The sequence below is a fragment of the Hibiscus syriacus genome, unplaced genomic scaffold, assembly GCF_006381635.1.
Source record: "Hibiscus syriacus cultivar Baekdansim isolate YM2019G1 unplaced genomic scaffold, ASM638163v2 tig00110478_pilon, whole genome shotgun sequence".
Taxonomy (NCBI): domain Eukaryota; kingdom Viridiplantae; phylum Streptophyta; class Magnoliopsida; order Malvales; family Malvaceae; genus Hibiscus; species Hibiscus syriacus.
This window is the reverse complement of record NW_024062755.1, coordinates 919,027-945,177: the sequence shown is the minus strand read 5'-3', so window position 1 is coordinate 945,177 and position 26,151 is coordinate 919,027. Positions and strand designations below refer to the sequence as shown.

Genomic DNA, 26,151 nt, shown 5'->3' with positions numbered 1-26,151 from the left:
GTGTGATTCTGCTTCACTATTCTTTCATGAAGGCTCAACTTCGAAGGTTAAACTGATGGCACTTACTGATGGGTTTGCTTCACTACTCTTCCGTGAAGGCTTACAAATTACCTTAAGGATTTAATCATCATGCTCGAAAGACTTACTGATGACCCGAAGGATTTCATCATCATGCTCGAAAGACTTACTGATGGCCCGAAGGACTTGTAAATTGTGAAATTTTGAAAATCGCATTCTTTGTTTTCAAAAATTTCATCTTCTCAAAACATCATTTTCATTTTCAAATTCATGTGAAAACATCCTACCCGAAGGTTTTAAGGATGGCCCGAAGGACTTATCATCTTGCTCTAAAGGCTTACAGATGACCCGAAGGATTTAAGCATCATGCTCGAAAGACTTATTGATGGCCCGAAGGACTTATAAATTGTGAAAATTTGAAAATCACATTCTTTGTTTTCAAAAATTTCATCTTCTCAAAACATCGTTTTTTCATTTTCAAATTCATGTGAAAACATCATACCCGAAGGTTTTATGGATGGCCCGAAGGACTTATCATCTTGCTCTAAAGGCTTACAGATGACCCGAAGGATTTAAGCATCATGCTCGAAAGACTTACTGATGGCCCGAAGGACTTATAAATTGCTTACTGGATAAGAAACATTTCTTATTTTTCCTCAAATTTCATATTTTAATGAGAAATCCTTCTCATTTCACTTCATAAAACGACTTAATGGTCGGGCCACGTGCCCCGCTTCAAAGTAACGTTTCCTCTCTGGATTGACCCCTGCGTTTCTCAGGTTCTCTCTCTAAACACGATTCCCTGTATTTGATGTTTGACTTCTACCTTTCAATCGTCGGAATTTTAACATCCTACATCTTCTCCTTTCATTGAAAGATCTGTCAAAATCATGTGTTTATGCATGAAACACGAATGCAATTAAATGTATCAATGTAATGCATTTTCTTTTATGCAAATGATGTTCTCATGAATGCATAAATGTCAATTCCATCTTCATTTGACCTCAAAGTGACAAAATTACTCTTCTTCTACTTGATCATTCCTCTCCGGGGTTTGCTTTAGATATCCGTATAACAACTCATAATTTCCAAATTGTATTTCTGAAGAGCCATATGATCTTATTCTACTTTCTTGTTGTCTTCGTTTTCTATCTTCATCTCGGAGAAATTACTTTCTCTCTCAACTTCTTGTTATGATCAGAAATACCACTGTGTTGCCCCATTTCCATCTTTGGCTCAATTACGCTTTCTGAGTTGTCTTTCTGGACTCTGCCATTGATTGATGCTCGATTGGTTTGCTTTACAAGAAAAACTCTACTCAAATTCACGGTCTGCCCCTGACACTTCAAGTTGTGAGACTCATTCTCAATATCTTCTTGGTCTGAATCTTGTCATCCCAACATGATCTGGATTTCTGGTCATGCCCCAAAGTGGGTACTCTTGGATCTCTTTGTGCCCAACATATCCTAACTTGAATGTTCTTAATCTGGTATCACTAAACAACAGTATTGTCAAATAGCTCGAGGGCTTCTCTTTATGTTTCCAAAAACACTTAAGATGTGGTCAACTCTTTTAACAAAATATCTTGCATTTTTATACAAGCTAGGATAAGTGCCTCTTCCGAATAACGAGACCATCTTCTTCTTGGCGGGTTACTGACAACGTCCCAAGGAAATGTTATAAGTTTCATTCTTTAGTCGTTCTAATCTCTCAGACCACTTGCTTTCAATACTGTGAAATGCTTCACTATTCTGGCACCATTTATTATTTTTTTTACAACAGAGGCAGAATGAGCCTTTCCAGCTTCAAGGATCTTTCACACTTGAAACTGTCATGTTTGAAAATGTTTTTCCCATTTCTCTTATTATAGGGATCAAAAAATGAAAGGATTTCATAAAACATTGCCCCTTAATTCAGGCTCACAATCAAATCAAATCATAAACATGAGTTCAAAGAATATCAAAAGAATCAATAACTATTTAATTTTTCTGAGTTATAACTCTTTGACAAGTGTCAAAATTGATGGGTTGGCTTCAGGTTGGCTTCCTATTTTTTAAGGTTTCGGCCAACAAACTTACATTTCTTTCTCGGTCCTTGTGAATATCACAACATGCCCCTTCTTCTGGTTTGGTATTTTAATCGGATACGGACAAAATGACGCAACTAGAATAATCAATTACTAGACTTTCTAGAACACTTCTATTTCAGTTCTCTAAAATCTCCCATTTGTTCAGGCTTCGTAGACTCCTCTAACAAAGGCAGTGTAGAAATATCGGTCTAAAAATGAAATTTCTGAGTGCTCGTGTGAAATTGACTATAACAGGTGTTACTTGACTCCCTTAGTCCATCTTTACCGAAACTCCTTATTTATAAAATTGATTTAATTTGCTATTGCATGGCTAGCTGAGATCAGCTTTATTGTAATTTGCCTTTATCGGGCTAGCTGAAGGGTTCATCTCATCACAAAGTCTTTGACTTGACAATCACAGTGGAGCATACACCGAATTGCCAAGTATCCGATCAAGGTCATGGTTTGAATATAATATATTCATAAAGGCAGGGCTTTCGAGTTTCCTATATAACCAATTGCTTTAGAGGAATAGCTCAGCTTTATTGTATATATATAATCATTTTTATCAGGCTAGCTGAATTCTATCCATAAAGCCGGGGCGTTTAACCAATTGCTCTAGAGGGACAGCTCAAGCTTTATTGTATACATATAATATTATAATCTGGGTATACGGATCCAATTTCTTAAGCTTGTCAAGAAGAACATGTCATAGTCTAGGTGTTGTTGAAAGTCAGAAAATCTCGTCGTTAGAGTTCAATTTCCAAGCAACTGACCTAAACTAGATTCATCTACTCGACTCTTCCATCTGTAAAGATCATAATCATCCTTGAACATCATCAACAAAAGTGAAATCTAGTTGGTTTTGTAACATCATACACAAAAGATGCCCCATGTTGTCCGTTCCTATGCATACCTGAATACCAAGCCTCCTGTTCATCTCCTTATGATAGAAGAAGGCTATATCGACCCCTGCAAGAAAAGGGTATAGTGTTCGATTGTATCTTCTGGGGATAAGGTCAAGGTCCTTGTTTTATCAGGTTTCTACCTTGTCATCTTGTCAAAGATTTATAACTCTAATCATTTAAAGAGTTTTTAATTCAGATGATATTCAAAGAATTTCAAATCGCAAATTCGATTCAATGCTTACCATCCTTAAAGTAACATGAATTTATTTAAATATCATTACCAAAAACTGAGAAATGATGAAAAACAAGTTCAAACATGATGTTGCAAATGGAATAAAGCTTCATGATAGAATGAAATGATCTATTCCTATCTAGGAGGCCCCATTACCCATCTAATATCGTGGTAATTAACTCAAACGGATGTTACATATTATTCTTTGATACCCCACTCAAGCTCGTTATCCACTGTTCCACCAATTCCTCTGTCAACGTCCCATTTTCCACAAGCATCTCTATTTCCTTTAACAGCGGCCTATAATTTCCCGTATAATGTCCCAATGCCCCCAAGTGGAAATCACAGACACTATTCTTGATCATAGCTGTGAGTAGAAGGGTCTGGTTGCACTTTCATTGGCCTCGGTGTGAGGTATTGACCTTCAATCAAATGGGGATACAGATCTGAGATAGGAGTTTGGAACACTTTCAAAGCATTTTTCGATATTGGGACTTTCTTTGGACGTCTCGAGTAACCCGCTACCCCTTTTCTTTTACGACTTTGAGAGCTCTGGACGTAACATTCATTCACCTCATCAGTTGGTTCCTTTTGATCGGTTGGGTTTTTAGAAGTGTCTTTCAAGTTTCCTTTGTTTATTGCATCCTCAATTAACTCTCCAACCGTCATAAGATCCTTGAAGTTATTCGTCGACTTTCCTAACATTAACTCAAAGAAAGGAGCTGGAAGAGAATCGTGAAACATATATGATATTTCTTCTTCTAACAAAGGAGGTTGAACTTGTGCTGCCACTCATCTCCATCTTAGGGCATATTCTTTCAAGCTCACAGTAGCTTTCATTCTTATCCTTTGAAGGTCATGACGTTTTGGGGCTAAGCCTTTAACATATTGATATTGTCCCAGAAAAGCATCAGCTAGGTTGACCCATGTCTTGATCTGTTCTTTGTTCAAACGGTTATACCATACTATAGCTAGCCCAGCAAGACTATCATGGAAGTAATGAATCAACATATTGTCATTATTTAGGTACCCTTCCATCTTTCTACAAAACATCTTTAGATGAATTATGGGACAACTAGTGCCATCATATTTCTCAAAATTAGGCACCCTAAATTTATGTGGGATGACCAAATCAGGGACCAAACTAAGTTCTCTAGCTTCTAACTCCTTGTGAAGAGCATTAACAATCTTCATATCTTCAATGGCTTCATTCAACCACCTGAATTTGTCTTCAAATTGCTCAAAATTGACGAGGCTCATCCCTAGGTCTGAGTTAGACGCTCCAGGGCAAATTATCACTCTTGATGTACCAGTCTGATGAGATTGATTTCCTTTATCCTCTATTTTCTCTTTACTAGCAGCCTGTGGTACCAGTACCTGGATCATTTGATTCGATACGCCTTGCAAAGAACCCGATGCTTGATTCCCCGTATCTTGTTGTGACCCGACTAACTGCTCTTGCAACTGATCTTGTGATCCCTTATGAGATTGCTCTATTGTTTCCATTTGCTTATTCATGACGATGAGGAAGTAGTATGAAAGGATGATCTTGTTATTACTGTCACATAACCTTCCATAAATTATTTCTGTGTTTTTATAATTAATGCATGTAAAATGCTTAAATAAATACATGTAATGCAAATACAAATGCCAAATGCAAATACAAAAGGTGTCATTCTAGAGTGACCATCTTAAAACAACTTTCATTGAACACAAAGGTCTCAATACATCAAACAAACTTTACATATAATGGACAGCTTTCACTCCGAACTTTTCTATCTCCTTCAAAATCCAATTTAATTTCCACTCATGCTCGGGGGTCGAGTTGTCAATATGCTTTAATTCTCTTGCAAAGCCAGCTAAATCAACCCATTTGTGAGCCACATCGCTTGCTTGTGTCATAGTTTCTTTCATGACATTGTCTCTTTTCTCTATCTTGAGTGCCGATTCTCGGAGCTGTAAACACTGCTGTTGAATCTTCCTTGTAAGAAAGTCATTGTGGTTATGAAGCTCTTGTATAAGATCATTGCAATCATCCACAATCTTCATCAACTTCTCGTTCTTGGTTCTAACGGCTTCAAGCCCAACGTCATTCTCCCGCTTGTGGCGTTGATATGAAATTTCCATATTGGCAATGAACTTATTCAACATCTGATTCTCGGTCTGATATCTTCCCAAATTATCAACAACTATATTACGTCTTTTTTCTACAATTTGTAAATCATGAGAAAACTTCTCAACTTGACCTTCGTGCATCTTGCAATTCTTTCCCAACTGTTCAACATAATTTTTAAGTTTAGTGACCCATATTATCCACTCATCTGGGACATTTCCTATACCAACAAATTTAAAAGTTTGACTAATCCTTCGAAAATCATCTCGCATGGCTTCCATCTCTCTGCTCAATTTATTATTTTCACTTCTTAAATGACGAATCAGAGCTTCGTATTTTGGCAAACAATTTTCTTCATAAATGTCCTCACTGATACTCTTACCTTTGGTCACTTTTGGTTCAAACTCAACAGGATAATTTGTTTTCAAACTGGGTTGTCTTTTCAATTCAAACTTCAATACTCCATGATCTAGAAGAAGTTGGACTCGACGTTTGAAGGTGGAACAATTCTCAATAGAATGTCCTTGAATCCCAGCATGATATTCACAACGAACGTGGACGTCATACCAACTTGGATATGGAGGTTGCAAAGGTTTCACATAATGCGGTGCCACTTCTCGGGCTTCTAACAGTTCATCATACAATTCCTTATATGATATTGGGATGGAATCACAACGAGATCCACCTCTCAACTTGGGTTGAATTGGAGTTTCCAGTTTTATTTCCCCTGATGTTGGGAATAGACTATCAAACACCAACGAGTTTGGACTGTATGTCTTCTTTTCATCCTTCTGAACTTCTATAGTTGCCACTATTTCCTTGGCATTTCCAAACAACTTGTTGATACGAATAATGATTGTGCGTGGTTTCTCATTTTGGCTAGAATCAGCAGGTTCTAAAGTAATCCCTTGCGTATCTGACACTTCGAGATTGTTTTCATTGAGTTCTTTCTTTTCTTTGGTAAAAGTCTCTCTTCTTTTTGACAAAGCATCTATTCTATCCATCATCTTGGACATCTTCTCTTTTATCTCTCTTATCTCCTTGTGCTCTTCGTCAGACATATGATCTTTATGTGCGTAACTCTCCACTATTTTCGAAGCTTTCTCAGGATGCCATTTCTTGACTGTGTTATAGTCTGTTTGATCACAAAACCCCTTGTCCGTCATGAAAACCTTTTACTATGATGACCACTCACAAATCAACACCTTTTGAATGTCATGATCATGCAATGCAGACAAAGAGAAAAACAACATAAAAAACAGGTTAGTACAAATAAAATAACAAAAGGACAAAAAGCAACAATAGCAAAAATAAAAAAATAAAAAAAAATAAATTGAAGCTAATAAGAATGCAAATGCACAAGGTGTTAATCCTAAAAGTGACCACCATAGAACAACCTTCATTTAGACAACAAGAATTCAGAACACCATGTAGTCAAAATATAAATGTGATTCTTCATTTCTTCATTTCCTTGAGCCATATTCTTCATGGAATCTAACATTGAACCCAAATTTGTCGGCGTATTTTATCACCTTTGATGACGCCAGATATCTTTAAATCGAATCGTGAGGTCTCCATGTTTACTTTCAATACGAAGTGATCTTCATGTCTTTGTGAAGGGTCTTTTTGTCCTTGGTATAATTGTATCTATCTTCGGAGGGAATATATTGGCCTTCACTCCTTTAAAGGAAGTCTTCAATCAACTTCAGATTTCTTCATTCATCGGATGTCATTCTTCATGGATCATTTGAGCATATTTGAATCTCCTGGTTTTGACTACATGGTTAAAAATTTCTTGTCTCGTTATGACCAACCTTCTTATTAGCCAATCACTTGTGAATTAACACCTTGTGATGACATGAAGATGCGAATGCAATAAAATCAAAATAACATAGACATAGAACAAAAATGGGTTAGTACACATAATATCAGCAACAAAATAATAAATATCATAATCATTAAATAAAACCTACCCTTACATGCTGGCTACCCAATCATGCTTTAGTAGATCCTACCCAACATGATATCTACCCCATGCTTTGTTATTCATAAAAATCCTAACCGCATGATATCTAATTCGCATGCTTGTTCTAAAAAAATAAACCTAACCACATGATTTCTAGTTCGCATGCATTTATTCAAAAAGCGAAAATAAATGACTCAAAAATCTTTTCCTTGTGTACCCTCCTCACGGTATTCTTAAGGTTCAGGTTAGGATCGACCTAAATTCAGGCTTTATGTTCACTATATGCTGGGTTCGGTTCTAAAGTAATAGGTTCTCGAATTGTCCTTGTCGGTGCCCCCTTGGGCTACCAAACCCTCAATCCTGGCCCATCACAGGCTTTAGGGGATCGAGTTCAATTTCGAGGGAACACACCTCCTTATGTCCATGCGGAGGTGATTACCATCACGAGGACCATAAGGTGTGAGCTCCAGGAGCGATCCACTATCCCTTGCGGAGGTGAAAACCACACGAGGACATAGTCTCTCACTCCTACTTAAATAGGACGGAGCGGGGTTTTAGCTCATGTTATGATAATGCAGCTGTGCAGTGTGTGAGGAAAAGCGAAAAAACAAAATAAAAAACTCAAAATTTCCTAAATTCACACAATTAATCTGAAACCATTAGCAAACAAATCAGTACAACTATTTATTAGTTTATCGAATTAAATTAAAAAAATCAAAATACAAACAAAACTTATTAAAAACCAAACAAGGGATCAAAAACCAAATCAAAACAAATTTATAATTTTCAATTGCAAAGACAATTAATTAATCGACTATCGGCCTGACTCTCTAAAAAAAAATCCCCAACGGAGTCGCCAAGCTGTCCAAACGATTTTTCTTGAAAGGTGAGATTTTGAAAACCACATTAATTCTAAATTATCTCATTTTAATTTAAAAAACAAATGCGATTTAAAAGACCTCTCGTTTCGAAAAATTTTGAATTTCCTTTACGATAAAAAAAAAATACAGTTCAAAGAGTCGCCACCAATCTTTGGTTAGGGTGTGATTGGGCACCCAAAAATGTTTGTTATTTTAAATAAAAATTAATTTTAATTAAAACAACAAATTAAGGTCTGCGTTACCAAAAATTGAGTTCGGGAGTCGGTTACGTGTGGGGAAGGATTAGCACACCCATAACGCCCTAAATCGGTACCTAGTCGATTAATTAACGCCTTTGCATTGAACTTGACAAATTCGAACTTGATTTGATTTATGATCCCGAAAAAATGCTAATTTTACAATGAAATGTAGTAATATTCAATTATTTCATATCGAGAAAGAATAATTTATCAGTACTTGAGAAAATTAATTCCTACTCAAATTAAAATAATATAATATTAAAATTTCATTATAATATTCAAAAGCACCCAAATAAATTAAATTAGAATTACCAAGTCGTTTTAGAAAGATAAAGAATATTCGATTATTTACGAATATCGAGACTAGATCTTAAAAGCTATAACAACCTTTTCTCGATAAATTTAAATAAACGAACATTTCCTTTTCTTTCGTTCCCAAATTTTAGGTGACGAATCAATTTTTTTGTTTCACTTTCAGGATACACTTTTAATTTAAAATCGTCAAAACAACCCTCTAATCAGTTAAGACAGGCCACTTAGGACAATTTTAAATTAAAAGGGTATTACCCTTTAGTCCGATTATGTAATATATTGAGTTATGCAAATGATGTTACCATGCGAATCGTGCAAAAAGGATGTCATGCCAAAATTAATTAAACAAGATTAAAAATATCATACGACGTGACATGCAAAAAATTATATACATATATTTTAATTAAAAATTATAAACCATGCATATTAACATATAATGTACACATGTGACCTAAATATAAAAATAAAAAACATAACATGCCAAACTATAAATTTTAAAAAGTGTATATATATACATCATATTAACAAAATTAGTAACTACAAATTTAAACATACGTAAAATTAAATATGCTGACTAAAAATTAAAAAGGAGACTTAAATAAAAACGAACAAGGAATTTAAACCTAAATAACTCAAAATAGTAACTAAAACAAAAACTGGAAAATAATTAAGTCGAGACAAATAAAAAAAATTAAAAATCAAGCCCTGCAGGTGACTAAATTAAAAAAACGTTAAACATGGGAGGATCTAGAGATAATTTACACCTAAAGTGTTAGTGACCAAATAAATAATTAACCCAAAACTTTAATATGAAACTTAAATGAATTACTAAACTAGCCTAATTTCAAACATAATATACCCAGCCGCGTTCATCTCCTTACACCCCTCTTTTCTTTTCGTTTTTGACCGAGAGCTTCAAAGCTCTTTACGCCGGCCATTACTCGCCGGTCCGGTGACCTAAACTGACAACCACGAACTACTTACAGCCCTCATTCCGCCTTGCTAGCCTCCAACTTTGGTTGTAAATCACTTCGGCGTCTCCCCTCCCCGGTGTTACGACCCCAACTACTAAGGTAAACCGAGACCCCTCTTTCTTCTAACTTATTAATGAACTCATTTCTAATTCACACAGCCCCTTTGTTTTGATAGTGTAAATTCGAACAATTCTGAAGCAAAACGAGATGAATCGTAACTAAGGTAAACATTTAAACTACCTCATTTACATTTTTGTTAGTTTCAAATAAGGAACAAAAAATTAAAGCTTCAGAAGAAGAATTGGAGAAAACCTTGGAAATTTGCTTGCTTATATTCGAATGCCAAAAAATTGACTTGTTTCTATTGCTTGCTTCCAACGAACCAGGGTCGAGGAAATCCCTTTATGACAACACCGTTTGATTTATAAATATGTGGCCAGCAAATATTTTACACACTGTTTTTGTTCTGCTCTATTGTGTAAAACCCAAATAAAAAATATCTCTCCCGTCTCAATCTCTCATTTTTTCTGTGTTCTCCCCTTTCTCCCTCTTTCCCTGTGCAATCTCCTCTTTTTTCCTTTTGCATGTCCCCCCCAAAACCCCTTTCTAGTTTCCAGTGGTTAATTACCATTCAAAACTGGCTCTTTACAGTTTTTAATTGCCCAAGTATCATGCTCCTCTCCACTTCCAATAATGGCTCCCTATTTTTGTTAACTCCCTTCTCCCGTTTATTAACTCCCTATAACCATTTTACTTTCCAGGTTTCACGTGGGCTATAAGCTGCTCTGTTGGGTAATTGGGCTTGAGTTAGGCCTCCAATAGATTTAGGGTCGGGTTAAGTTACCATTGCTTCGGGTTTGCTCCGTCTTAGCCCTGGACAAATCGAGTATCTACAGATTTTTTTTATAAGAGGGAGAAAAAACCCAAGTGAGTCAAATATAAATATATTAGTAAGGTTTGGGTTGACTTTGCCTGGCTTGGGGTGCAAGGTCTAAACAAGTAGGGATCATTTATATTTTGGGGTGAAAAATTAATTTAGATTTGATAGGTTTTGAATGATTCAATTTGATTAATTTTTCAATATATTATTTTTTTCAGTTAAGTACTTAATTAACTGTATAAAAATGAATTTTGTATATAGTTATATATATTTGTATGATCATGTGTGAATGCATAATTTTACTTTAAAAATCAAGTTAAGTTACAGATCGAGTATAATCTTTTTAAATACGAATCAAACCAAATACGGGTGGAATGATTTAATTTTTATCATATTAAGATATGCCAAAAATTTGACCTCACCCATAACTATCCCTGTTCATATTTGATTATAGGTGTATATATGTACATGCATACATATATTTATTCACATTTAGACACAATTAATATCATGGCTACAGCAGCAGGTGATCGAATTCAAGATTTAATTTTCATGAGGCTTCAGCAAAACCCAGATCCAGAATCCAGAATCCAACAGGCTATGAACTTGCTGACGAAATTGAATAAAGATTTACTCCGAATCACAAAGACGATACACGATCAAGAGGTACATCTAGCTTCTGACTTCATCAAAACACCAATCAGTCGGTTTTCGATCACCTCTTCTATTACGATGAATATCGAAGACGATCGAAAGCTGCGATTTATTTTCATGACACCATTATTGTTAATATGAACAGGCTGATGAACGTGCAGCTTATTACCAGTTAGACAGCTTAGAATACAGAAAGAACGGATTGAGGAATTGGTGGAGCAATGAATGGAATAAGATGGCTGCCCTGAAACGAGACCTCGACAAGCTCACTTTTGCTAATAATGCTTACAAGGAGAAATCTATCAGCACACAAGACAAGTTGAATCTCCATGTAAGCACGAAAAATTATTGATTTTTTCGATGTCTGTTTCATGAAAAATAACTTGGTTAATCGAAAAATTTCGATCCAGAACTTGTATTTCCGGATGCATCATGGAACTGATAACATGGCCAAGGAAAATAAGGTCTTGAAAGAGGTGAATGCCAGTCGAAAGAGATTGAACAACGATCGCGATTCGGGTCCGTCAGTTGTTGAAGAGATTAATGATCAAGTAACTACGTTCGAGCCTTCGATTCGACGATCGGTTTGTGTTTCCTCTTTCATCCCAAGACCGGCAGTAATGGTTGATGAAAAGCAAGTTCTTGAAGAGATTAATGAGCTTAAATGGGCGAGAGATAAAGCCTTTGCTAGTGCACCTGTAAAGGGAAAGATTTGGAACTCTTTGCCACCCAAAAATGTCATCAAACAACAAATTAAGGTAACAAATTTCAATTTCATAGCTCAGGTCGAATCGAGTTATGATCTAACACAAACTTGATTCATGTCGGATCAAACGTATCATATGTTTAGTTCTCGGACGGCTTGGATATGAATTGGTTTGATTATTTGTTGTTGTTGTTAAATACAGGAAATGGAAGAGGCTTTGGATGATGAATACAGGAAGGACCATATGCAGCTGAGATGTGAAATACAAGCGGCAAAGAGACGTATCAATGGTGTGAAGAAAAACATAGCTTCTTTGAACAGGCAATTGTTGGCTGTTGGTAGGAAGAAAGGGGCAGCTTACAAAGAAGTTATAAGGCTAATCAAGATTCAAAATAAACATGTTTGACTAAGCTTTTAGTTTTTGTAATGATTAATCAATAAAATTTGACCCATTTATTTTGGGATAAGATCTAATCTATTATTATTATTTTGTAATATGTTAATTATTATTATCATTCATACATATGTGTAGCATCTATCTATAAATTATGTAAAATAATAACAATAAAATGATACTTAATTATAAGACCTTGTTTTGTTGATTCTCTCGACCATTAAAAATTACAAAATGGTCTCACAACTATAGGACATTGCTTTGTTGAGTCCCTTGACTATTAAAAGTATAGATACTACATTGTAACAATCTCTTACTATTAAAAAAATTAGCAGATATCTCATAAGATAGCCCTAGTAGTTTAGTGTATATCTTAATTAGTAAATCAACGTATATTAATTGAGGTATAATTGTTTAAGACTTTTCTTATTTTTAAGTTAAATAGATTCTAACCCAAATTAATCTAATTTAATATGACAAAAATCAAAATCATATAGGGTTGCATGTTTCACCCTCCATCAAATTTAATAATCTAGCTTAATATAAAAATATTTCATTCTTTATTTGTTCCATGTTGCATCCTCCATCTCACAAACTCATATAGGGTTGACCTTGTCTGCCGTGGGGTGCAAGGCCTCAACAAGTTCCCTTTCATATTTGATTATACGTATATTATATATAATAAACATCCAAATCCATCATTTCAACTTGGGTTTCACAGAGTTTGGTTCAATATCATGGCTGCAGCAATAGATGTAGGATTGAAGAGACCAGGTCATCGTTCAAAACCTGAAAATAAAGAGCTTCAAGCTGTTAAGAATAAAGCTAAGAGCAACCGAGTTCACGATTTAATTTATGTGATGCTTCAGCAAAACCCTGATACAGAATCTGGGATTCAACAGGCTATGAAGCTGCTTCCTAAATCGAATGAAGATTTATTCCGAATCACGGAGACGATAGACGAGAAACAGGTACGCTGGCTTTTAAAGTTAATCAAAACACCCATCACTTGGTTTCCAATAAACGTCAACGATATGACCATGATCGGTGTATATCAACGACATAAATAATAAGACACTGTGATCTATGTGAACAGTTTGAAGAACGCGCGGCTTATAACAAGTTATACAGCTTAGAATATGAAGAGAGAGGATTTAGAAGTAAGTGGAGCATTGCAGGGAAGAGAATGGCTGCTCTAAAACGGGACCTCGACAAGCTCACTTTTGCTAATAATGCTTATAAGGATAGATCTATCAGCACACAAGACAAGTTGAATCTCCATGTAAGAACACAAAATCATTGTTTTTTCGATGTTTGTTTCATAGAAAAATAACTTGGTTAATCGAAAATTTCGATCCAGAACTTGCATTTCCATATGCATCATGGAACTGATAACATGGCCAAGGAGAAGAAGCTCTTGAAAGAGGTGAATGCCTGCGAAAAGATATCAAATGATGACGACGATACGAGTCCGTCAGTTGTCGAAGAGATTAACAATCGAGTAATTATGTTCAAACATTCGATTCAATGTTTTGTTGAAGTTGCTTTTTCTTTCTAGTTACTGAATTTTTTGTGTTTTTTTTAGAACAGATATGGAGATTGAAGATGGACATTGGTAGGAACTATTTCATCCCAAGACCAGCAATAATGGCTGATGAAAAGAAAGTTATTGAAGAGATTAATGAGCTTAAATGGGAGAGAGATAAAGCCTTTGCTAATGCTCCTGTAAAGGGAAAGATTTGGAATTCTTTGCCTCCCAAAAATGTCATCAAACAACAAACCAAGGTAACAGAGTTAGTCGAGTTGAGTCAAGTAGTCATGCAAATATGGTTCGGGCCTCTATACAAATCGGATTGATTTTTGTTAAATGCAGGAAATGGAAGAGTCTTTGGATGATGAATACAGGAAGAAACATATGCAGGTGAGAGGTGAAATAGAAGTGGTGAGGAGACAAATCAATGGTATAAAGAAGAACATAGCTTCTCTGAGGAGGCAATTGTTAGATGTTCGTACGAGACAGGGGGCAGCTAACAATTTTATCTTAGAAGTTGGCAAAATAAGACATGCACAAGAGACTAGATTTATCTGACAGCAGGAAAGTTGCTGTTTTTCATGGGGGTCCTGTTTCTTTCATTTTACACCATTTACATCAGGTATTATCATCAGCAAAGTAGTGATTCATCAGAGAAACACTGTTCATCTTATAATGATAGATATCTCGTCTCCGTTCATGGCCGACGGGATCGCTTTGGTCGGAAGATGGTTCCTACCAAGAAACAACCTTTCATGGTTGGTGATTGTTTGAACAAATTTCAGCACTTTATAATTTCACATTGATATGATGATATTACATTATCGCATCAAAGATTATATGTTGCTATTATTATTGTTCTACAATTTATAAGGACAATTTGTTCATATGTGAACTGGTTTTGTGATGCTTAAATCCAAATATCTGAAGTGCAGTCACCACCTGGATATCTTATCTCATGAGCCAGGCAAGGTCCATCAGGTTCGGCTCCGAAATCGACAAAAAAATCCGGGTTTATTTTAAGACCCCCTTTCTCGGTGTCGACATCAATCAGCAGCATGTGGGAACCTTTCTCCACAAGCTCTGGGTAGAATTGTCGATCCCATGTGCTGAATAGCGAGTTCGTCACGTATAGTCGCTTACCGTCTAAGCTCAACTGAATCATCTGCGGTCCCCCTCTCAGACGATGTCCCTGAAAAATAATCGTAACAATGTTCATCCATCGCCATTGATATGACTAATGTGACATATTGATATGAATATTAGAACAGACCTGGATTTCCGGAACATCAGCTTGCCATGTTTTACCATCTTCGGTCAAAGCAAAGACAGGGCTTCCCTTTTGAATCACTCCACCAACCCATACTTGGCCAACCAAGACTGGATTTTTGGGGTCTTTGATGTTATATTGTCGGATGTCTCCTTGCATCCAGTTGATTAAATACAGATAACGATCGTCGAGAGAGATTAAAAAGTCGGTTATAAATCCAGGCATTTCAGGAAGAATCCAATTTTGTACCTTCAATGGTTTCACTGAGATTGCCACCTGCAGAAGTTATCAAGTACGTTATAAGAATTGCCGAAATCGAAGATCATATACAGAAAAGGTAGAGTTATGTTATGTGCCTGCCTCATGGCTCCATGATCCATCTTCGGTTTTGAAAAACCGAACCATGTTACTCGTATATGCACACCCAACATACCCGGTATCTTTAGAGGGATCATGCAGGAATCTTAACTGCAAATGACAAGATTATATCGATTCAATCTGAGGTCTCACCATACAATTCTAACAATTAAAACGAAACAGAACTACATATCGCCTTCGAACGAAGCCGAGTCCTAAATTCAAAGTTGTAACATGTAATCAATCAGTCAGTCACCTCCAAGGGTGTGAGACCGGTGTCACCTAGATCCAGTATTTGTTTCAGCTCACCATCAGGCCAGCTATACACATGCAGATGCCTCGCATACAAACCATCTGCAATATGCTGAGGATTGAAACCTCTGGTGAAGGTAGCAGGGGCGCCTAATGACGAGCTGATCATCGTATTATGTCGAGGTTGGTACCAAAAGTCGTAGCTGAACAGAGGACTATGCCCCGGCTTCTCCCACCTAAAGAATTACAACCAACAGTTATCAGAAACAGATTATTTATTGTCTTAATTGTTCTTTACGTTTATCAGTTTACCTCCCTTTGATGTTGAATTCAGAATCGAGGAGAAGAAATCCATTTCCTTTGGCATTACCATGTTTGTCTCCGAGACATGAAATCATCACATCCCCAGAGGCAAGGCAGTGAGACGTGTGCGGATACGCTAGGCCGGTCTTCTCGACTATATCCTCAGGCTCCACCACTTTGTGCAACGAGGGTGCCTTTGGATTCTTCGATGTGTCAACTACATAGATACGACCAGACCTAAAACAAGCGAACAGATATTTAGATACAAGTACGAATGTTTGATCCTATAGATATACGAAAACAAAAATCCAGTTTAAAGTCACTTACGCCACCGAAGGTAGGATCAGGAAACGTCGATCAACCGACGGATCTCCGTGACAAGAGCTGCATGCATTCCACCCTGAGTGATGCAGTTCATCACCTATATACGTCATAAACAGCCTGTGGATAACTTTAGAATAAGTGGGCGATTTTGGATCTACATCAACCGTTGCCAGGAAATCAGGCTTCTTTCTACCCGTTCCTGCATACATACAAATCCATTGAAATTCGATACATGAAACTCGGCTCGAGCTTGATCGGATCTTAAATTCCAATGCATAAACACATACTAGGGAAAGTACCATTATAAATACAATTAACATAAAGAATAGCTTCTCTTGGACCAGACACGGCTTCCAATGGAGTTGCATATCCTGGTCCTGCTCTCCTGCAACACCCTTTTTCTTCACCCATTTCTCTTACAAAAAGCTTTCTAACAACTGCAATTGCTAATGAAATACATTGAGAAAACCCCTTTGTAATTTATAGGCAGAGAAAATTCCTTTTTTTATGTTTCTTTGTCTGAAAATGACCTATCGGAATTATCAACAAAATGGTCCTATGGGAATTATCAAACTTAAGATATCTGTGTTTGTCACATAGTAGAAGCCAGACCCTGCCGGCACACGTGGCAACGGTTGATAAGCCATCTGTCGAATTGGTTAAAACAGGTTTCGACATATTGATTTCATGGTCATGTCCGGATTCGTGACTTGAAGTAAGACAAATTGGAGTCCTTAATGATCATTTTCAGCGGTTTATAATTGCACATTGATATGATAATAGAACATTACTTTTTTTCCTACAACTTCAAAGGATGGTTTCTTCAGAGCTAAATTGGTTCTGAGATGATTAGATCCAGATGTCCGAAGTGCAGTCACCGCCGGGGTATCTCATCTTGTGAGCCAGTGAAGGGCCATCAGGTTCAGCTCCAAATCAACAAAGAAGTTCGAGTTTATTTTAAGACCACCTTTCTCCGTGTCGACATTGATCCTCAGCATGTGGGAACCTTTATCCATAAGTTCCGGATAGAATTGTCGATCCCATGCACTGAATAGCGAGTTCGTCACGTATAGCTGCTTCCTGTCTAAGCTCAGCTGGATCATCTGCGGTGCCCCTCTTAGACGATGTCCCTGTAATGAACATAACAGTGTTAATCGATTTCCATCGATACGATTAATCCAATGAGTTAATATAATGTTAGAACAGACCTGGATTTCGGAACATCGGATTGCCATGCTTTACCATCTTCTGTCACTCAGTGCCAGCCCTGGGCCAGGGCAGGAGGGCACCCGCCCAGGGCCCACAAAATAATTATTTTAAGTATGATATTTTTATTTTTCTGATAATAAAATTAAAAATATGATTAATTTATTATCAGAAAAATAAAAATTAGGGTAATTTATGCATTTAGCACCTAAACTATCAGTTTTGATCCGTTTTAGTACCTAAACTTTTAATTTTTTTTAAAAAAATCATATCTAATGTTTAGTTTTCATTTCATTTTAGTACCCCCACCGCTTAACGCGTTTAGTACATAAATTATCAGTTTTGGTTTGTTTTAGTACCTAAAATTTTAAAAAAAATTAAAACTTAACGTTAAATTTTGAATGGTAGTAAAATGAAATAAAAAACTAAAGTTTTTAACGGCGTGTCTAAAATGAAACAAAAATTAAATCTTAGGTATGATTTTGAATTTTTTTTTTGAAAGTTTAAGTACTAAAACGGGCCAAAGCTGATAGTTTATGTACTAAACACATAATTTACCCAATAAAATAATGGGACCCATGAATTTATTAAGGTGTTAATTGTCATTATTGAATTTTATATTAACGTTAATAATTTGTTCTTCTATAAAATTCTAATTCAATATTTCTTTCCCAAAATAAAAAAAAAAATCAATTGAATATCTTTAATTTTGGTATTTTCAAATTCCCACCATGAATTCACCAAATCTCTTTCCCGATTTTTTATATCAATGAACAAATCTATTAACGTAATTTTTTTCTTCAAAACTTAATGAGAGGAAAAATTTTAATTATAATTAGCATGTTTTTTTTCTCTTTCATGTATCACGATTCTTCTAAAAATTATTATTCTCATTTTTAATTTATCATATTTCTCTCACATGTAAAGTCACACTTGTTTATCATCAATTGTGGTGCATGAATCATATTGAAGATTGTTCTTAAAATTCTAGGTAGATCACGTTTTCAAATTCTTTCTTTTAACTTTTATATATTTTCAAACTCTAGATAAGATCGTTCTTTCATTTTCAAATGCTATCATAAATGGTTTTGCATAAAAAATGATCGAATGTATTATTTTTTATAAGTGTTTGCATTCTTAAATATATTTTTAACATCTTTTATATTATAATGAATAATTATTTTTTAATTTAATAAAAAATCTATTAAAAAATTTATATTACATATTTCTTAAATTTTTTTATATTAGGTCCATTTTTTTATTTTCGTTGCGAGCCTAGAAATAATCAGGAACGGCCTTCCCTTTCGAAGCAGTCCTCCAACCCATACTTGGCCAGCCAATACCGGATTTTTGGGGTCCTCGATGTTATATTGTCGGAGGTCTCCATGAAACCAATTGACACAATACAGAAAACGGTCGTCGAGAGAGATCAAGAAGTCAGTTATGAGTCCCGGCATTTCAGGAAGGATCGTTTTGCACCTTCAATGGTTTCACTGAGATTGTCACCTGCAGAAGTTTAATAAATCAAATACTCTGAAAAATTTATCAGCAATGGCAATACAAGATTATATGTTCCCACCTCATGGCTCCATCATCCATCATCCCTGTATCTTTAGAGGGATCATGAAGGAATCTTGTCTGCATACAACCATAAGAGTATATACAATGAATGAACCCATACAGGTATGAGACAAATGAAACTGGAAACACCTCTATGTAAAGTCAACAATGGAGGCTATAGGGCACCATTTTTGCATGGGTTTTCAAGGGCACCGAATTTGGTATTCCAATTTTTTAATTAATTAAATTTTAGTCACTGTACACTTTAAGGTATTTACAAGATTAATATTTAAGCTTCAACTATAAATACCCTAGCCCATTTAACTTCAAAATCATACCAAATCATTTCCTTCTCTCAATACTTTAGAGTTTCTTGTAAATAGTGAATGTTTTGTAAACACCTGTAAATTTTCTCTCTTAGTAAAAGATTTGCAGCAGTCTAGAGACATAAGCACAATTGACTGAACTCCGTTATCAATTTCGGGTATGATTTTTTCTCTTTTATTTCGCATTCTCACTAATCTAATTATAGAGAAATTACTCTTATTCGGTTATTTCCCAACACTCTAATGGTATGAGACCGGTGTCACCAAGATCCATCGTTTGTTTTAGTTCGCCATCAGGCCAGCTTTGATGAAGATCAAAACCTTTGATGAAGGCTGCAGGAGCACCCCACGATGAGCTTATCATCGTCTTATGTCGAGGTTGGTACCACAAATCGTAGCCGAACAGAGGACTATTTCCCGTTTTCTCCCACCTGAAGAATCACAATTCACAACAGCAACAGAGTTCAATCAAAAGTGACAGTCATTTAACTACCATTCATCCCTCTAATTGTTCTTTCAATATATCACATTACCTCCCTTTGACATCGAATTCAGAATCAAGGAGAAGGGATCCGTTTCCTTTGGCATTTCCATCTTTGTCTCTGAGACACGAAATCATTATATCTCCGGAGGCAAGGCAGTGAGACGTGTGGGGATAAGCTAGACCGGTCTTCTTCCCTCAGTCTGCACCACTTTATGCAACGACGGAGCCTTGGGACGCGTCTTGGTGTCGATCACATAGATCCGACCCGACCTGAAACAAACAGTTCAAATCATGTCTGTACCATAACTAAGCATACATGAACATGAAAATCCGGATTGAAAAGTCCATGCTTACAGCAACGAGGGCAGGATGAGGAAACGTCGATCGGCCGAAGATCACCATGGCAAGAGCTGCAAGCGTTCCACCCAGAGTGATGTAATTCATCATCTACATACGGCATAGATAGCCTGTGTATGGCTTTAGAGTAAGTGGGTGAGTTTGGATCTACATCAACCGTTGCCAGGAAATCAGGCTTCTCTCTCTGTTCCTGCATACATACGTGATACATCAACCCTTTCAATTCCCAGATTTTTTTTAAAATTGCAGAAAAATCCCATTCTTGCAAATAAGATATCATCAACATCACACCAGATAAAGCACCAAAAAATATTAAAAAAGGGAGGAAAAAAAAGAGAATTACCATTATAAACACAAGTAACGTAAAGAAGAGCTTCTCTAGGACCAGACATGGCTTCCAGTGGAGTTCCATAACCTGGTCACGTTCTGCAACACTCACTTTCTTCACCCATCGCAGATTTCTATCGTTTTTTTCTTACACTTTGATTTTATAAAATCAAGAGTCTTTAAATAGAACAGAGAAATTGTGTAATGTAAGTACTGTGTGGGTGTGGCTGATAACTCGGAACTGGAAATTAGAATTACGTCAAATGTTGTTTGTTTGTTTTCTTTTTCACCTTGTGGTCTTACGTGTCAGTCTAGAGATTCCCAACTCTTTATCTGATCTGGAAAGGGTCATTTGACGGTGTTCAAATTGACACGTATCGTGAAGTTTTTTCTCTTGGAATCTTTCCTAACGGATGGGACCCGGTTGGATCACGTCGAGTTTTGGGGAAAGCTGAAAATGGATATTAATAGATATTTAATTATTTTCTGAATTTGGATGTTAAAATAATTATTAATTATAGATTCATAACTAATATAAATGGGGAAATATCAAGTGCGACAGTCTAATATACTGTTAAAGAAAATGTGTTATCAGAAATTTTATTATTATTTTAATATTTTCGGTAAAGTGCTATCTAAAATATTATTTGTTCTACTTTTTTTCTTCAACTGGGAATGTTAATATTAGATTCTACCTAAAACATTATTTTTTTCTATAGGAAATTAGCTAATGAAATTAACATTTCCGGTAAAACAAATAATGTTTTAGGTAGCGCTTTACCGGAAATGTTAAAAAATAATAATATTTTCAATAATACCTTTCCTTAATAGTATTTTAGGCTATCGTACAACAAAACTACCTAATATAAATAGATATTATTAAATGTTTATTATCTGAATTTGTATTATTTATATATGTGGATTATAAATTTAGATATTAGAATTTTATTAGGAATTATAAATAAAGGATATGTTTGTTTTTAAAAAAGATTTGAATTTTGTTAATCTAATTCTTAGTAGATTTAAATTTGAGTTAATTCAAACATTCCATATGAATTAAAATTTTGATTGCGATTTTTTTAATGAATTAGGATATTTAGTGAATATTTAATTTAGATTCATATTCATCAAACAAAATTTGGATAATTTATGGATAAAAATTAGATTAAAATTTTTAACCAAATTTACGATTTTAGTATATATATTTAGCATGTGTATTATACTAGATCATATCTCCATTCAATCTAATACTTAATGATCAATGATTTATTTGTAAAAATATTTTGATTAAGTGATTCGTTCACAATTTTTTTTGAAAAGAATAACCCATTTATTATCAAACACATAATTAAGTGACTTGGTATGTATTTTATCCTATTAATTTTTATAATAATAATTGATTTAGGTTATAATGTAAGGTATATTGCATCAAAAGTCCCCAAATTATACGTCAAACTTTAAATTGATTCGTAAACTTCCAAACACTTTAATTGAATCCTTAAAGTAGTTAACTTGAGTACCACCCATACCCATATGTCTTGTATGCCATAGAACATCTTCCACAAACTCTTTAATTTCACACGAATTCGTTCACTTTCAAAGAATATTTAACATTTAATCAACACTTGAAATGAGAAAATCCATTCCCTTATTTTTTATGGTAAAACAGACATTTTTCCCTATAATTTACCAGTTAACGATATTATTACATATAATATATGTATATGTATATATATGTAATCCACTCCACTGTGTCTGAATTCCCTGATGGAAGTTAAAGCTTGAGCTTTATATCATCAATCATCATCTTCAGAGAGTCACACTAGGGAAATTGCACTGTCCACGACCTGATAGAAAAGGAACCAAATTACAGAGATTTAAGACCAAATTGAAAGCTTGTAATAATCAGACAATCGAGTTAACTCACTTGGGTTACGTCTGGTCTGTCTGGCTAAGCCATTGAAGTAGCAGGTTGCACCTTGTTTTCGGAACTTAGACCAGTATGAGCTAAATGCATAACTAGCATGCCAAAACACCGATACCGGCTCGTAACACTGTTTTCCAGGGTTCAATGCGGCACAAGTCTGGTTACCTTGGCTGCAAGCATACGACAATGCCGACAACAGGTTCGCCACATCGGCCCCTGGAGCCACCTCGCACCAAAGCTTACCTCTATACGGAATGTTGGTTCTTGCTGCAGGCAATGGTTTGTAACTGGAAAGAGGCCGCTTCCCGGAGATATCAATATCGTAAATCGGTGTTCCGTTCGAACGAAGCAAACCCCAATGCCTTTCCGTTGTCGGCCCTGGCTTTTGGTCTTCATCATATAAGGAGAAAATGAATGTTGGTATGACTGCACCAGGTCTATCAGGGGTTCCTATTGGTAGCTTTGTAGTAATTTTTTGAACCAGTTTTCGGTTAAAAGTGGCTGCGTTGTTGATATTCGCCCCAACTTGATCCATATCCCCTGCACTAGGCCAACCTGTTTCGCCTATCGCGAGCCGGATATCGGGGTATCCGAGCTTTCTCATCGCGAAAATGACCGAGTCAAGCATTTGGTCTAACAGATTTGTGTAAACTAAGCTTGTGTTATGGTCAGTTTGGTTTGCTCTTCCTCTAAAAAGAGCAAAATCTAAGCTGATGTTCCTTGAGTCAGCAGACCATTCTACATAAGGGTAAACATCGATGAAAAAATACGATTTAGTCCCGTTCAAGAATTTCAGCAATGGTGCCATCACCGTATCCGCAATATCAGACCGAAACTCACCGCTGGATGGAGGAAAAGTCGATTGCAATACGTCCATAGCCAACGAAGTACTGACCTTGATGTTCTTAATATCATGAGCATTCAGAGAGTTCTTAATCCTGCGCAGTGCAGGCACAAGGCTTGGCCAAACTCTGCGGTCGTGGCTGAGGGCTTCGTTGCCGACTAACACGAACCGGATCATCGTGCCGGGGTAAAAATCTAGGACATTGCTTTGAACCCATTGCTCAGCTGCTGCTTGGCTTGAAGCAATGCGGATTATGTCATTGTTCGGAACCATAGTGGATACATGAAATTAGTCCCTGAAAGAAGCTTCAATATTTCATGGTCGGAATCATAAAGCTTAATACGGCCTGCGTTCATCGATCTTACGGTCTCAATGGTTCGATAAGGCGACGGCAAATTGTTCCCTTTCCGATCATAATTCACCCCTATCTTGCTCGAGATATCAGCCGCTGTTCAACCTCGGAAAAAAGGGGTTAAATTCAATCAAAGTGTTAAAAAAAAGACAGCATTTTCGATATTGAACGACTTACAGGAGACAAGAGGATTGTTGCAAGAAGAGCCGCCATTGCTGATATTATCAAGCAGGTTTTGTCTTCTGTAATGCAATGGATTTGCCCCCCCCCAGAGTTCATTGGTTTATAAAGTGGGAATTTTGGGTAAATTAAGTGAGAATTAACTGACATTAGTTCAATGATGTTTTTTGAGTTTCTTTAATTTATTACACTGAAGAAAAAGGACATGAAATTTTTTTTTATGTAGTTGAAATGTACATGAAAAGCCTAAAGATTATGAAGTGTATTTATTAAAAAAAATTATACAACGCTAGTCGAATGTGGATAAGCACCGTTGATGATGAAAACCATTAAATTAATTTATAAAATATTAAATTATAAAGTATTAAACGTATAATTATGGATTAGTTAAAAATTTAAATATAATTTAATTAAAATAAAATATTTATAAAATTTTAGTTTTTAGGGTAAACTACAACCACCAATTTAATAAATTTTTCATCCAATTAAATGGTAACACGTATCACGTCCAATTGAATGAATAGAAAATAAATTGAATCAATAACCGTTACTGGTAAGGTTTGAACTCAAGATGTAAGGAGAGAAAATAAACACCCCAACCACTCGGCTGCAACATTCAAATAACAAATTTATCATGATATAATATATATAGTTAACGAAAATAAAATAAAAGGAAAAATGGCCTAATATGAACTCCAACATGGAATAATTGAATAATACGATAATATCACACACACACACATATATATACACACACAAATATTATAACTGATTAATATGTGAATGTATTTTATTTATATTTTAAATCATTTTAATGGAAAAATAAAAAATAACGAAGAGTTTTATTGACTTAGAATTTTCCCGATGAGGGTTTATCGTAGTAAGCATTTTAACTTATGCATTTACTTGTTTATATCCCGGTTAGAGTAATAATTTCATATTTTATTATATATTCATTATATATTTGAAGAAAATTTTAGGGGAAATTTGGTTTTATTGAATTAGGATATTCTAATATAGAGTTGTTAAATAAGATTAGAATTCGATCGACGGTATAAATTTTAAAATATAAGATATGATACATTTCAGTTCAATGAAATTAGAATAATGAAGACAATTTATTAATTTAAAATATGTAAAATGATACGTTTCAATTATAACATATTAAATTTACTTTTTTTTTAATTTTTACTTTAAATGTGATTTAAAATATAAATAAAACATATTCATTTATTAATCAATTATAATACTTGTTTAGATATATATTTTATATTTTCATACTATTCAATTATTTCATATTTGAGTCCTTATAAGGTCATTTATTACCATTAACTATATTATAAATTATATAGATTATGTTCTATATACTAGACAAATTTAGTGGCTTAATTAATAAAATGTTAGGACCAAATTAATAAAATGTTTAAGTAATGAGGTCTAAATGTGTAATTATACAAATTTTTTTAACTGACACGTCATCTTCTCCATTAATATTTAACGGCATGTGGCTTAATTGACCAGATTTAAATAATTAGTTGACCAGATTGATAAAACTAAAAAATCGGTGGTTAAAGTAAAAGAGGTAAATAATTAGGTGATCAATGGTATAGTTTACTCTAAGGGTGCGTTTGGTTCACGAAATGTAAGATTACCAGTGGGAATAAAAGATTACAATGGAATAGGATTACTGAGAATGTTGTATTTTGTGTTTGGTTGGTTTAGCATGAATGTAAGATTACCGTGCTTGGTTAAAGGAATAAAAAATTGTTAGAATGTATATTTGACCAAATTGTCCTTATTATATATTTGTATAATATTACAAGTCGGAAAATATTTATATATTTTCTTTAAAAAATTTAAATTCATAAAATTTATATAATTTTTTTACAAAATTACAAATATAAAAAAGGTTTAGTAAAAGGGTAAAATTTTATTTTAACCCCTGAACTTCATATAAAATTTTAATTATAGATTTTTTTGTAAATCTAAAATAGTTTAAGGATAAATTTGTAATTTAACCTTTGTAGAATTTTTATTATTCAATAACAGAAGAATGATATTTTTGAAAACAAAAATTTAATGGCATTTTAATCCAAAACGCGGTAATGTTACAATACCTAAAGGAATAGAGGTAATGACATTCCCAAATATACCCAAAAAACCCACTATTGGTAATAAAACATTACCGGAAATAACATTCCCGACC

The 26,151-nt window shown here is 35.0% G+C and overlaps 4 protein-coding genes, 1 long non-coding RNA gene and 1 pseudogene across 5 annotated transcripts; 3 read left to right on the top strand and 3 right to left on the bottom strand.

Moving 5' to 3' along the window:
- Window positions 1-9,609: 9,609 nt before the first annotated feature.
- Window positions 9,610-12,357, top strand: LOC120128355. Its single transcript, XM_039146042.1, has 6 exons — window positions 9,610-9,810; window positions 9,887-9,934; window positions 11,112-11,257; window positions 11,391-11,576; window positions 11,656-12,003; window positions 12,154-12,357. Exons 3-6 carry the CDS (start codon window positions 11,144-11,146, stop codon window positions 12,355-12,357), a joined length of 852 nt encoding a protein of 283 aa, XP_039001973.1. The 5' UTR covers window positions 9,610-9,810; window positions 9,887-9,934; window positions 11,112-11,143.
- Window positions 12,358-13,082: 725 nt separating this feature from the next.
- On the top strand, window positions 13,083-14,639 carry LOC120128354. Its single transcript, XM_039146041.1, has 5 exons — window positions 13,083-13,316; window positions 13,442-13,627; window positions 13,706-13,846; window positions 13,936-14,130; window positions 14,219-14,639. Exons 1-5 carry the CDS (start codon window positions 13,083-13,085, stop codon window positions 14,432-14,434), a joined length of 972 nt encoding a protein of 323 aa, XP_039001972.1. The 3' UTR covers window positions 14,435-14,639.
- A 108-nt stretch (window positions 14,640-14,747) lies between these two features.
- Window positions 14,748-24,687, bottom strand: LOC120128312 (selenium-binding protein 2-like). Its single transcript, XM_039146016.1, has 9 exons — window positions 24,677-24,687; window positions 21,492-21,498; window positions 20,659-20,795; window positions 16,386-16,581; window positions 16,068-16,295; window positions 15,760-15,991; window positions 15,507-15,614; window positions 15,150-15,422; window positions 14,748-15,068 (listed from the first exon to the last, which is right to left on the bottom strand). Exons 3-9 carry the CDS (start codon window positions 20,705-20,707, stop codon window positions 14,787-14,789), a joined length of 1,368 nt encoding a protein of 455 aa, XP_039001947.1. The 5' UTR covers window positions 20,708-20,795; window positions 21,492-21,498; window positions 24,677-24,687; the 3' UTR covers window positions 14,748-14,786.
- On the bottom strand, window positions 17,172-17,658 carry LOC120128314 (annotated as a pseudogene).
- LOC120128315 lies at window positions 20,379-20,794 on the top strand. Its single transcript, XR_005516624.1, has 2 exons — window positions 20,379-20,501; window positions 20,653-20,794. It is a non-coding gene; the product is annotated as an uncharacterized LOC120128315 (long non-coding RNA).
- Window positions 22,370-24,020, bottom strand: LOC120128313 (probable glucan endo-1,3-beta-glucosidase A6). The gene is given in 4 exon segments (XM_039146017.1): window positions 22,370-22,489; window positions 22,570-23,700; window positions 23,703-23,861; window positions 23,943-24,020. Coding segments are annotated over 3 exon segments (1,236 nt in total). The 5' UTR covers window positions 23,770-23,861; window positions 23,943-24,020; the 3' UTR covers window positions 22,370-22,451.
- Window positions 24,688-26,151: the final 1,464 nt, after the last annotated feature.

Coding starts and splice junctions, on each gene's coding strand:
- LOC120128355 (XM_039146042.1), top strand. CDS start 11,144: ATGAGGCTTCAGCAAAACCCAGATCCAGAATCCAGAATCCAACAGGCT. Junction 11,577..11,655: donor AAGACAAGTTGAATCTCCAT/GTAAGCACGAAA, acceptor ATTTCGATCCAG/AACTTGTATTTCCGGATGCA. Junction 12,004..12,153: donor TCATCAAACAACAAATTAAG/GTAACAAATTTC, acceptor TGTTAAATACAG/GAAATGGAAGAGGCTTTGGA.
- LOC120128312 (XM_039146016.1), bottom strand. CDS start 20,707: ATGTCTGGTCCTAGAGAAGCTCTTCTTTACGTTACTTGTGTTTATAAT. Junction 16,582..20,658: donor CGTTACTTGTGTTTATAATG/GTAATTCTCTTT, acceptor GTATGTATGCAG/GAACGGGTAGAAAGAAGCCT. Junction 15,992..16,067: donor GAATTCAACATCAAAGGGAG/GTAAACTGATAA, acceptor GTAATTCTTTAG/GTGGGAGAAGCCGGGGCATA.
- LOC120128354 (XM_039146041.1), top strand. CDS start 13,083: ATGGCTGCAGCAATAGATGTAGGATTGAAGAGACCAGGTCATCGTTCA. Junction 13,317..13,441: donor AGACGATAGACGAGAAACAG/GTACGCTGGCTT, acceptor CTATGTGAACAG/TTTGAAGAACGCGCGGCTTA. Junction 13,628..13,705: donor AAGACAAGTTGAATCTCCAT/GTAAGAACACAA, acceptor ATTTCGATCCAG/AACTTGCATTTCCATATGCA.